The sequence below is a fragment of the Trachymyrmex septentrionalis genome, unplaced genomic scaffold (genome assembly GCF_001594115.1).
Source record: "Trachymyrmex septentrionalis isolate Tsep2-gDNA-1 unplaced genomic scaffold, Tsep1.0 scaffold40, whole genome shotgun sequence".
In the NCBI taxonomy this organism is placed as follows: domain Eukaryota; kingdom Metazoa; phylum Arthropoda; class Insecta; order Hymenoptera; family Formicidae; genus Trachymyrmex; species Trachymyrmex septentrionalis.
The window spans coordinates 762,623-776,040 of NW_017305569.1; the positions used below are offsets into that span (position 1 = coordinate 762,623).

General features: G+C 34.7%; 1 protein-coding gene across 2 annotated transcripts; it reads right to left on the reverse strand.

The window, feature by feature from the left end:
- Positions 1–9,813: 9,813 nt before the first annotated feature.
- On the reverse strand, positions 9,814–12,651 carry LOC108751116 (myosin-2 essential light chain). Of its 2 annotated transcripts, XM_018491129.1 has the most exons (4): positions 12,259–12,651; positions 12,105–12,132; positions 10,682–10,987; positions 9,814–10,614 (listed from the first exon to the last, which is right to left on the reverse strand). In XM_018491129.1, exons 1-4 carry the CDS (start codon positions 12,259–12,261, stop codon positions 10,508–10,510), a joined length of 444 nt encoding a protein of 147 aa, XP_018346631.1. In that variant the 5' UTR covers positions 12,262–12,651; the 3' UTR covers positions 9,814–10,507. The 2 variants fall into 2 exon arrangements, with proteins under 2 accessions (XP_018346631.1, XP_018346630.1); XM_018491128.1 differs by lacking the exons at positions 12,105–12,132; positions 12,259–12,651 and adding an exon at positions 11,565–12,098.
- Between the last annotated feature and the right edge of the window lie 767 nt (positions 12,652–13,418).

Below are 13,418 nucleotides of genomic sequence, written 5' to 3' on the forward strand. Positions count from 1 at the left end.
TTATACAGTAGTGCTGTTGCAGTCTGGAGCCTTCCTCTAGGCTCTCGTCCATGCATTTACTAGACATTTCACTGCAATGTACATTTTAATTATTAAAACCAAATTCTATATCTTGTAATGCAATCAAGTACATCAAAATATATTAGCCCTCAACTACAGCTGTGAAAACTACAACATCTAAATTTTAAAGCGTCTTATTTCAATTTTGAAAACAGAATGCAAATAAATTTATACTTTACGACGATTGATAGAAAAAGATTCAAAGTCTCTTTACATATTGCAATTTAAAACTTTATAGCATCAATCGTACAGATTGTACAATCGTCTACAAATTTCGCTTCGGATTTAAATGATCTGCAGTTAAAGGTTAAAAAAATTGACTTATTTTTAAATACATAACAATGCAATCTGTTTAGAACTGTCATTGGATACACGCAAGCATGATTGAGGATTACGATAAAGGAAAAAAGATAAATCATTAAAATATCAATATATATATATACAAAATACTTGTTTTTTTTTGTTTTTTTTTCAGTGAATATATGAACGTCCGATTGACGTCGAGATGTTGTTCTTTAAAGAGCAGCTGACGTATTCGGGACATAAACACAGTGGGTATTGCCAAGACTCTTGAAATTCTTAATATATGGAATGCTTATGTAATTTCAGGATGCATATATAACTCTTCTCCAGATCAAGGATAATCGGTTTATCACTATACTACCGCGAATCAAGGCATTTAATCTTATTAAATGTTTATTAATAACTGGTAATCGCGCGAAATATACAAATGCAGTGGCTGTCATCGTCGGCGAATGTCATTGATAATACACCGTTTCTGTCAGAATGTCACGAGAATGTACGGGACAAAAAAAGCAGAAAAGACATGTCTACCTTGGCATTTGAGTGGAAATTTCAGCGAGATATAGCGAGCGGTAGGGAGTTTTTACCGATGATGATATGACGTCCCGTCGAATCGCGTCTACCGCAGCGAAACAGTGCGGAAAAAACCGGAGCGGAATCCACGGTTAAAGGGAAAATGCGCGACTGCCACAGCAGGCAGCCAAGGTATGCGATTTATATGGTACACGCGTCAGGACCTGAGCACAAAAATGGCTGTAACTAAGTCATGAAACGTGAGTCGTTAGTTATAGGTCAACATAATATTTGGCATGACTATGTATGCCGCATAATATAGTTATGTCACATAGTTATGTCAAACATATGTTGATCTACGACTCACTTTTCACGACTCAATAAGATAAATTGTCAGTTACAGTCGTCTTTGGGCTCAGGTCTTTACTGAGTATTGTCGGACTGGGAATCGTATTAGCGACGTCATTTGAATGGGCGTTCCGCCAAACAATAATGCGTGTTTTGCGCGTTGCGGAGAGAGAGAAATATGTGTAATCGGTCGGTTCGTTTACATCTATAACGTTTTTGGCCGAATAATTCACGCGAATTAAATATTCTATTCTACAGTTTTTTGCCTTGCCTTGACATTAGAAAATATCAGACTTACGTAAAGTGTAAATGTGTATCCGCAACACTTTGTAAATGAGATTAAATTATGTGACGCGCAATTTATAAATAATTTGCCGCGCTTGCGTATATATGTATGCGTGCATGTTGCAGCAATTAAGATAAATAGGCCATTTAAAAGTAATAATATTAATAAGAATCTATAATTCATCCATTACATATTAGTCATTATATATTAGCATATTGCCTCAGCAATAATAACATAATTACGCGATCAATAATCGCATCTTGTATTTTGAATAACAATGATTTCCACGATATAAATTATTAAAAAGAGATATTTTGATGTATTATGATATTTCCATGTGTCAATATTTAGAAAAGTATACACGGAAAGAACAATTTGCTGAAGAATTAAAAAATTAAAACAGATCTGAAAATATATAATTTTATTGAATCGTTAAAATTATGTGGAACATTTAAACTGATTGCTAGAATGTCAAAACTTTTGGCAGCATTGCTTATCATGCTCGAAATTCCTACGTAATTATTTTTAACTGTTCAACTTTTTAAAAGGAATCTAGAACTCTGATCAGAACTCTCCAGAATTATAAATTCGATGCTAACACACCCATTATTTTGATGATTCAACAAAATTATATATCTTTTTATAGATCTATATTTAATCAAATTTTTAGATTCTTCAGCAAAGTTATTTTTACTGAAGAATGTGTGTATTGTGAAAAATCCATAATGACTGATAATGTTCTTGACAGTATCAATCGCACTTAGATTTGAATAACAAACGAGGATTTCTCTAATTATTAATCTCTAGTATATAATTTCAGTAATTTGTAAAATTATAAACAACAAAAATCGAGCATGTTTTACGATATCCTTCATGAACTCCAATTTAAAAAATGACGTAACAAGTAAATTTCATACAGTCCTCAATTATATGGAAGTCTCAAGAAAAATCGAAGATATGATTAGAAGCGATTTCCAAGTTCAAATGTTATCGATACGGAATGTGATAATAGGTCATCTATTTACGTTTAAATGTTTAATATAGTCTCATAATATTCCTGCGATATGTCAGAATGTAATAAAAGACGCGTCGATTTCTTCGATACATATTCGGAGAAAAAAAATGATATACGTTCGTATGCAAAGCGTCTACAATGAAATTTTAAGACGTACAACCTAAGCTTTGAGAAACTGATCAACTCGAATGTGAGGAGAATAATCGACTATGATTGATCAATTTCTTATGGCTTAAGGCTTAAAGACTAAATTTTCTTATTGTAGACGCCGCTTACGAACGCACATAAGCGAAACCAGAATAATTCCAGAATAATTCGTCTTCGAGCTCCGCGACTCTTCACGCAACAACGTCCTTGCACGTTCCTACACGAGCCGCATTCGCGTTTTATTAATCGTTCTGGAAGCTTCTCGGAATCAATTGACAAATTTAATTAGAAACGTACACGCCTGCAACATATCATCCAATTGTACTCTTCCACGGGGACAAAATGTTCTGAATGCGATGGCATTATCACTCGCAATCAGCCGTTTAGCGTAACGACTCATCTTAAAGAGGATGAATCGTAGGAGCGAAGAAACCTTACGACGTTATTCGAAAATGTTCGCATCCGTATTTATATTAGCACATTCTTTCAAACTGATTAATTTGAAAAAATGAACTTAGGATCCAAGAATTAATCACTAAAGATAACATTGAAACTAACTATATATTTATTTTAACATAATAAATCAAAATTTAGTTGTAAATACAAAAGGTAAGAAAACAACATGGATAAAAATATTTTGAAGTTTCATGCGGCATGTTGTTTGTTGTTCAGTACATACGTATCATTGCACAAACGAAAAATGATTCGTCCTTTAATTACAGTCCATATATATAATAGTAAGTACAATCTAATTCGCTGACTAATGAGATTATACAAGGGATATAAGGTAATAATCGTGGTGTTAATGCAATTATGTACGCAGAAGCTGGTAATGTTGTTACAATTATCAGCACTTTTTCTTATCACGTAAAAAACGAGAGCGATGATAATGCAGCCAAAAATAGATGACAATACTTCGAGTACGTGCGATCGATTAGAGACTTAAAAATGCAAGTGACAAATATCACAAAAAATTTCTAAATTTTTAATAATATTTAATAATTTTTCCATAAGGAATTTCCAAAGAAATAAATAAGAATAGCATAGCTGAATATTTTCGAATTTATTAAATTCATTTCTTCATCTTATTTTTATTATATAAATTTACTCTTTTTAAATCGTTGAAGAGCCTTTTAAGACAAAGGCGCGAAAAAATAATTTTGCTGAATTATCTAAAAATTTAGCTAGATACAAAAATTGGAAAATAATTTTATTTGAACTAAAATAATTATGTAAAACTTAAATTGGTTACTGAAATGTTAGAACCTTTTACGATATCTTTTATCATTTTTTATCGTCTAAACGATCTGTATAATTATTTTGATGACTCAACAAAGTTATTTTCAGATCTGTATTCAGCTAAAGTTTTCGATACTTCAACAAAATCGTTCACTAAAAAATTTCTAGTTGAAAAAACCAACAAAGGAGAAAAAATTCTGATCATATCAATCAGAATTCTAGTTATCTTAATTAGAATTATAAGATTTGACCAGAAAATTCTAATTTATTCATATATCATTAACCAGTATGTCAATTAATGTAATCAGACTTTTTCCAGTGTTCCTTTTCCGTACAAAAAAATATAATAATAATTCGTTTAAGTAAGCAAAATATAGAAAGCTACGAGAGAACTTTATCCATTGTTCGCGTATCATCGTGATATGACGGGTATGATTTCACAGTGAGAATCACGTACTATCACCTTTGAGAAATATGATCGAACAAAACAACTCACGTTCGAGCTCTTCTCTTTATTTCAACGTTATCGTTTGATTTAGGACAATTGTCAGTAAACGCTCTCCCAGCTGGCAGAAATCACGTTTGGCTCACAAAAGATGTAACTGTGAGATAAAGCGACATTGCTGGCCGTATATCGATTGGCTGAGGCACGAGGCAACCTGACGTTATAAAAGAAAGCACAAAGCCAATGTCGCTGTTCTAACGGCGCATTGCCCGTTTCACGCAAAGTGAATATGATCGTAAAGAGAGTGAATCACAGATATCGACTCCTTCATTATTTTCCTTTTTAACGATACAGATTCTCCTTATCTCGAATAATCCGGAATTTTTTTTTCAAGTGATGTAAACGTTCTTATCGTTTTGTTTCGAAATTTTTAAGATACCTTCCTACATTTTATATAACATTCAAATATCGCACTCTCTGAATTGTTTCACGTACGGAATACTCGCACTACTCTGGAACACGAACAAAGCTGCTTGAAAAATTCAAACCCGGATGCAACTGTGAACGCTCGTACATCTGCTTTTCCATAGGGTAGGTATTCAAAGAAATCGTTACATCACGCCTAATCGTCATTGCTAATTACGACAGAGCTCGTACAAATTACGACAACTAACATATCCTATAACAAAAAACAGGTGGTAATAAATACGGTTTAAAAATGTTCCTTGTTTATAAGTGAATTATTATATTATACGGTGTACAATTTTTAACCGCAGTATATTTGAATTAATAAGTATAAATACAAATGTGATTTGAAAAAATTCTGTTTCGTAAATCGTAAATAATGAAACTGCAAATATAGATATGTAAATCAAGTTCTTTATGTCGATAATTATTTATTTATTTATCTCCCTATCAAAAATAATTTCAAATAGCTGATTAGATTACATAGCTGATAAGTAAAGTGACGGTACAACATAATAGTATTTTTTACAAATTTTAACATTTGAGGATGATGTATATCTCGAACTTGACTGCGTAATTTTGGAGATGATTGAATATCATCCCATAATGGAAATAAGGTCCACAAAATTAATCACGAGGAATCATGAGGTTTCCTACATTTTTAACTATATCGGCCGTTTTCCGTTTAATCAAGAGCCGCCCGTTAGGTCATCTCAAACCGTTTGAATTGTGGAAAATTCCACTATTGTGTGTCAGATAAACGGTATGCTCGGTATCACACACGCTTTCGTTTAGATAAGTATCTTCAAAATCGTATTCATTCTAGATTAGATATCGAGAGGATTTCCGAAGCAATATCTCTAACGATCTGATATGGATTAATAAAAAAAAATATTATAGAGTGATGAGCGGCTCCGCGTGAGAATAGTTAAATCGTAGAGAGAGAGAGAGAGAGAGAGAGAATAGTTTATACTCTAATTTTATATTATAAAATCATTGTACGTAGTCTTGAGAATAGTCAATGAAATGATCACATCGTTCATTTGCTACAATACAAGTAAAAAATAGAAAAAAAAAAACAAAAAATAAATTTAAATATTTTTTGAATCACTAAATCTTTTTACATGGAAGATTTTGCTGAAGTGTCTAAAAATTTGGTTAGATACAGATCTGAAAATAATTTTATTGGACTATCAAAATAATTATGTAGGACATTCAAGTTGGTCGCTGGAATATTAAAACTTTTTGCAGCATTATTATTTTGATCGTCTAACAAAATTATTTTCAGATCTATCTATACCTAAATCTTTCAGCAAAATCGTTCTTCTCATATAATATTAATTTTGAAATGCAATTTTGATATAATATCTGATTGTAGAGAAATAAAAGTATGTCTAAGTATATTTTTTATTTTTTTTTTATATTCTCGTTCTTTTCTTTCAAGTAACTAAAAAATTATAAACGATAAATCTCATTGAATTACAGCGAATAATCTCGAGATAAGATTCTAAATACAAGATCCTCAGTTAAATCTCGTCCAGGATATCGATCATGTTATTTTTTCTCTAAAGCGGGAATATGAAAATTTTTACACATGTGTGTATCGTATATATACACATACATACATACATGCAAAAAAATGTTCACTTCTCACATTTTCACTCTAGGGAAAAAGTTACATAATTGACCCTCAAAGCTTAAGATCCCGATGTCCTGGTTTTACACGAGGCAGGTCGGAGAGTTGAAGGTCGCGAGTGACGGAGTTTGAGATGAGAATGGTCGCCCGTTTCGGCAACCTATATTTTTAGTTTTATATTTTGACTGTCGCAAACTGATAAGTCATTTTTTCTTGACATCACGTGACGATCAGTAATTATTTTCCTTGTAAACATTATTGTAAAACATTATTTTTTATTTAGACGGGACGCGATGTCACGTCGTCGATTCAAGAAGGATCTATCTCGGAAAGGCGTCGTATCATTAAAAATATACGCCGATCGTCTAACGGAACAGCTGATGAGGCAACGCTACTGAACCTGTGACAAGGTAGGTAATACCATGATACGCGGAATAGATTTTTTTCACGAGCTCGTCACGTGGCCGCGACAAGGAATCGACACTCGCGTGGATTTCTTTCGTGCAGCCGATTTTCAATACTTAATTCTTAAGGAGACGTCTTGTCAAGGCATGAATAAAGACGGATCGGATAACGATGCCGAGTTGTCTCATTCCAACCACATTCTATCCAGCGATTACGATAACGACAATCGTACCCAAGAATATTCACCTGATATGCAAACCGTCTCATATTTCGATCCGCCTAACAAAGAGAACGCAATAATGATGATAATTACATGATACGAGATCGAACAGTTTATAAACAGGGAGAAAGGAAGAAGGGAGGATGACGAAAAGGAGCTGATAGAAAAAACAGAAATAAAAACACGAGATCAGGACGCGACGTGCAAGATGGCGACTCGCAGGGAAGGCGAGGGCAAAAATGGCGCAGTTACGTGTAACTCGTCGCTCGGGTTACTTACCAATTACTGGAAATTAAACTCGGCATTATCGGCTTTTTACTACTTTCACTATTACTTAACGACAGACTGGAGTTAATACTCATACTTCTTTCTTCGTAAAATTTTGGCGGCTTTAAGTGCACTGCTCCAACACGAAATGTTCGCTGGAGTAGCGATCGGCGATGATGGGAACTGATTGCGGCGGCTTACGGTAACACCCAGGGCGCACGAGACTCCACGACTTTCATCCAACAATGTTCGAAGCGACACTGCTGGAAGTCGCGGCCGACTTTGCGGCGTATACAGCGCTGTAGCCCCCACCACGTGACGTCAGATCAAACGATCCACGAATCAACGCGCGGTAAATTCCCACGTGCGCACACAGGCGCCACTTGCAGATTTTCGAACGCTGGAATGTTCAAAAATCGAACACAGACCTGAGACCTCTGTACGGCACGCTTAATCGGGTTTAATAATTGGCAAATCGTAGCTGTTCCTTGAAACAATGGAACGACTATGATCGGCCAGTTTCATAACTATGGATGTTATTAAACCCGATTAAGAGTGTCGTGTATAAAATGTTAGGTTTATTTTTTATTGCTGCACTCTGAACCGATGCAATAAGTTGAAGTGAAACACACGTATATTTATTTCATTTCAACTTATGGCACTGTGTGTACTAGTCAGAAAGTGCAGCAATAAAAAGAGCACCGACCAGATACTAAAGATCGTCAGCCTTGGGCAAATTTTCGATAGTTGTAGATAAAAAGGACCCGTAGGTAATTGAAGAACGCTGACATTATCGACAATTATATTGATATAAATTTGCTATTATTAACATAATATTTGACTAATATATAATTAAATTCATGATTTTTTAATACATAAATGCTCCATAAATAAATATGTATACTTGTAAAAAACTACAATATCCTATATATTGCCGAAAAATTACAATTTTTTTCTCTGCAGTTAGTTATCATCTCTGTTGATAATCAAATTTTAACGAAATTACACTGAAATCACAATTTTAAAGAAAAATCGAATATTATTGAATTCTAAATGCATAAATACGTCTACTAAACTAATAAGTTATAAAATTAGTACAATATTATCAGTTTTTAACTCTTAATCATTTCAATATTCATAAGGACACAAACTATCGTAAGGATGTCGATTTTTAATATCTTGTCGGTACCTATAGTCACTGATTCTTCGGACTTTATGCTCTTTTTCGCCAAAGTAATTTAATTTTAATCTTGATTTTACTTATTTCTTATCTTTTTCTTGTTTTAAAGCCAGTTTTAAAAAACGTAAATTAACTTTAATCACAGTTCAACTCACTCTTTATCTTTTTCTAATTCTCAGAAAGAGTTAATTAAACCGAGATTAAATTAAACATTGGTAAAAATGGGCCTAAGAATTAGAAAGAAATAAAAAGTAAATTAAATCGATGTTAAACACTCAATACATGGTGATAATCCGATCCTTCATGATACACGATGGGTCATTTGCGTTCCGGATTAATTTTCATTACTCTAACAAACATACGAAAATTATTAATGCTCGTTTCTACTAATGATTAATTTTAATCTTAGTTTAACTTAGTTTTTATTTTTTTCTAAAGTTCTAAGAATTAGAAAAAAATGAAGAGTAAGTTAAATCAAGATTAAAGTTAATCTATATTTGATAGAAATAGACGTAAGTATGTGATTCTTACATATAGTTTAACATCTTTACAAAATGTATAAGGTGTATTTAAAAAATTATATACATATGTGTATTAGAACTTATTACTTAATACTTCTAATTTTTCGAAAAAAAATGTGCAAAACACGAATGATCAAATCGTGTATATTAAGAGTTCTATATTGGTAGAAATTAGGACTGTTAACTTTTGACAACTTCGAAGATTTAAAAAAATTTGAATCTTCGATTAGACGATCAATGGCTATTTCTACTAAAGCTAATGATTTGCTTTGAATGTCGAAGTCTTCGAAGCAAATCATTAGCCCTAGTAAAAATAGGCATTGATCTAATCGACATTTATTTCAGAGTACTCATTTATCAGCAAATTAATGTCCATTTCTACTAATGGCCTACTAATTTCTATTAATGTAAATTAACGTTAATTTTGGTTCAACGTATTCTATCTCTTTTTATCTCTGTTTATTCTTAAAATTAAAAAAAGATTAAGAGTTGAGCAAGATTAAAATTAAACTACATTGGTAGAAACGGGCATATTATATAATTTTAACAATTTACCTTTTTTTTAATTCTTAGGATCAGAAAAAGATAAAAAGTAAATCAAGATTAAAGTTAATATACATTTGTAGAAATAGATATAAGGCATTTGTGAAAGAAATCCTAGGATTTTCCAATTGATAACACGATTATATTCGACAATCATTGCAAGAACAATATGCTCCGGTTTTACTTATAAGAGACATCGTCGACGTAGTTTTACATCGAATTCTTCTTAGAGCAATTTCTTTTTTATTCATTGCAATGTACAATAATCTTTTCTTGCGCATTTCGAAGACATAAATACGCTCATGCATAAATAAATAAAGTGGATACTCTCTGCGCACTTTTTCTAGGACATCTATCAGTAGATGGAAGATTCTCGAACATACGTTTTTTTAATTATATAGAAGATATATTGAATTCGAAGAGGATAAAAAAAAAAGAGAAAAGTACATGGCCATTAAGTGTTGGCATAAATCAAAATGCTCGGCCCCCGCCCTCAAACGGCCAGACATTCTCAATTCTCGAAGTCTATCTTACAAAAATTTGGAATGTCCGCGGAATTCAGATATCTCGCTGAAGATCGCACAATAGGTGTATGTCTTACTATCGATATCACTAAATGCTCGTAAATCGGAGTATACGTCAAGGCACAATGCGCTAGATTGTTCTTTACCTATCATTGTTTAACTAATTTAGACTCTTATATAAAAGGGACTAACCTTCTTTTTTATAGTACGTAATAAAATAGTATGTTCACGTTAGGGTTCCCTCGAGATAAATTGTCATGTAGGTACACATGCTATGATATGATACTTTAAAAAGTAAAACGCTTTAACAGATTCGATGAATAAATGGCAAAATATATAAACGATAATAATAATAATAATACTCTCTTATGTGCGTTTAAGTAGCTAAGCTTAGCCGCACATGACTTGGCGGACAAAATCTTCGTAGTTGATATTACCCTGTGAATCTTCGTGACCCGCTAATAACGTTTCCACTTCCTCGTCGCTGAGTTTCTCACCTGCAACGGTACAGATAAAAATTCTGTGCACACATGTATTTGTCAAAGTAATCTGTTTAATGCGTACCGAGTGTCGTCAAAAGGTGTCGCAATTCCGCAGAAGATATGAAACCGTTTCCATCCTTGTCGAAGTGACGCAAGCCCTCGATAAAGTCATCCGCCGTGTCAGAGGCACGGGACTTGCTGATCGCCTGATAAATCGGTAGAAATACCTCAAAACTAATACGCTCGTCCGGTTTATGCTGATGCGTGAATTTCTTCACGTCTGATTCGGTCGGATTTTGACCAAGAGCGCGTAACGCATCGCCAATTTGAGACACATGGATCTTTCCATCCCCACGGCTGTCAAACAACTGAAACGCCTCCTGGAATTCTACAGTGATATACTTACTTTTAATCACTTTCAAACGTTCAATTCGTATTTTACATATAAAAATAATTTTAGGGACAAAGAGAAAAAGAATTATAAATAACAAAACAAGTTTTAAATATAAGTAGGATAAAGATTATAGGTCTGTGTCCTTTTTCGAAGAATGTCAACTGTACACCAGTGCAAACAAATATGGTTTGTTTCGCTTCAACTTGTTACAGCAATGTACAATTTAGGACATTCTTCGAAAAAAAAAACAATCTTTTGTCATTCTTTTTGTCACTATCTAGAATATATCAACTCTTAGTACACAAAATAATTTTCCGGTTTGTTTCAGGTTAATTTTCATTTTTATAAATATACAAAAATTATTAAGTAAGTCTTACATATACCTTAACATTTTTTGAAGATTTTTATACAAAAAGAAGAAAAGGATAGAGATCATTACTTAATCAGATGCTCCTAACTTTTAAAGAAAAGAAATGCACAGGATACAAAGACCCAATCGTGTGTATCAAAAGTTAATTATAATAAATTTCAAAATTACTACAAGATGTCACCCGACAATAGGATCATTTACCCTCCATAGATGACATCATTCTATTAGCCAGCTCCTGATAGCTATAAACGTACATCTTGGCACTTTTATAGAGAAAAGTAAGACTTATCACTAACAATTACTATACAAATGATACAATGTCAAAACACCAGGAACGTCTTACACCGATCAATCCCTAAGCGCGTCTTGTATCAACAACGCACTCGTATACTCGCGAGAGTAAAACAAGAATAATCGGCGAGTCTCAGAGAAGACGGGAACGTAATAAAGTCCTTCACAATGCCTACAGCAGTGGCGACTTGCTTTCAAATACCAGACCATAAAAGGCAGTCTCCAACAGACGTGCGCGCGCGCGCGCATCAAGGGTGCGTCTAAAAAGGCGAGGATACTCTTGACCTGAATTAAAAGCCCCAGGGAGAAGAGCGCGGCGCGGCGTGGACCATCGACCGTATCGTCTCCCTCATTCACTCATTCGTTCGCATTCGCGAGCCTCTCTCTCTTTCTCTCTTTCTCGATTCTCGTTCTGCACGGCTGTTGTTACACAAGTCGCCCTCCACTTACCGGCCAGCTGATCCTCGGAGTAAGACGCCTGCGAACATACGCACGTAGCGGACTCGTTTAGACGCATGCTCGTCGTGTCAGTTCGTGACGGTCGACGTGTTTCTTGCATCAGTTGCATCACACGCGAAAGGTAACACACTCCCGTGATACTCACCATCGTCGGATGCTCCTTCGCAGTAACACGTCAGCGACAAGGAATGAACGGCAATGTGTCACGCGCGGATGTCCAGGTGGTACCCCGATGATGCTACCAAAGCTTTATTGTCACGCAGCGAGCGAGCGGGCAAACGAACCTTATTTTCGTCAACGGTGACGTAGACGGCGGAAGTGACTCACAATCGCGAACCCGTTTTTTTCTCCCCCAGGCTGATCCGAATCTCGCAAATCTCGTACGTAAAAATATGGGCTGCAATCACCAAGTAAACGTGAGTGTTACAGAGCCTCTGACATCTCTTTGACGAAGTCACGAAGCTGAGGTTGACGATTTTCGCTCGATCTCTGCTTCACGCAGGCGACTGGAAATTTTCATCGTAGCGCCATCTATCGTTGTAGTCCGGTGATGTTAAAACGACAGCAGTGGGACGGCGAATTACGTCGGTCTCTTCTTTTACGACCGAGTGCTGTAAATTGTCCCATGACAGTTGAAATTTTGGAAAATGGAATCTCAAAAAAGTAATAGAGTGGGGATCAATCAGAATTTTCTTGGATCGGATTTCAGGAAACTAAGGGAATAATAATAAGTAAGGGAATAATAATAATAATAATAGAAGAATCAATTAGAATTATTGGGATGCATTATACTGCTCGTCTGCACCAGGAAGCTAGACCATTTACCATGAGGTAGATTTGCGCTCCATGTAATATTAGGAGAAAAACAAACGGATCAAAACGCGCGGAAAAATAGGAAATTTAGTAAATTTTAGTTAATTTTGTTTTCCGTGTTTCCGCATTTCCACATTTCCGCGCTCCACGAAATCGCACCCTAAAACCTATTCTACAATAGTCGTAAGCGTTGTTGTAAGCAGTTGTAGTAAGAATTGACTAATCAAATCGCGCGCGCGAATGTGAGGAGAATATTTGACTTGATTGATTAATTCTTACAACTATGACCACGTAAAACTTACGTTAAATTTCGATTCTCGACATTCGCGGCGCTTGTGAGCTTAGAGGTCGTGCGCATAATAAGTGCGCCGTAGGAAAAAGTGTCATGAACATAACTCCGTAAAGGCGATTTTGTCTGCGATTAGTCTTCATCGGGATTTACGGGAGGAAAGATTAATCGCAGACAAAATCGTCTTTACGGAGTTAAGTTAC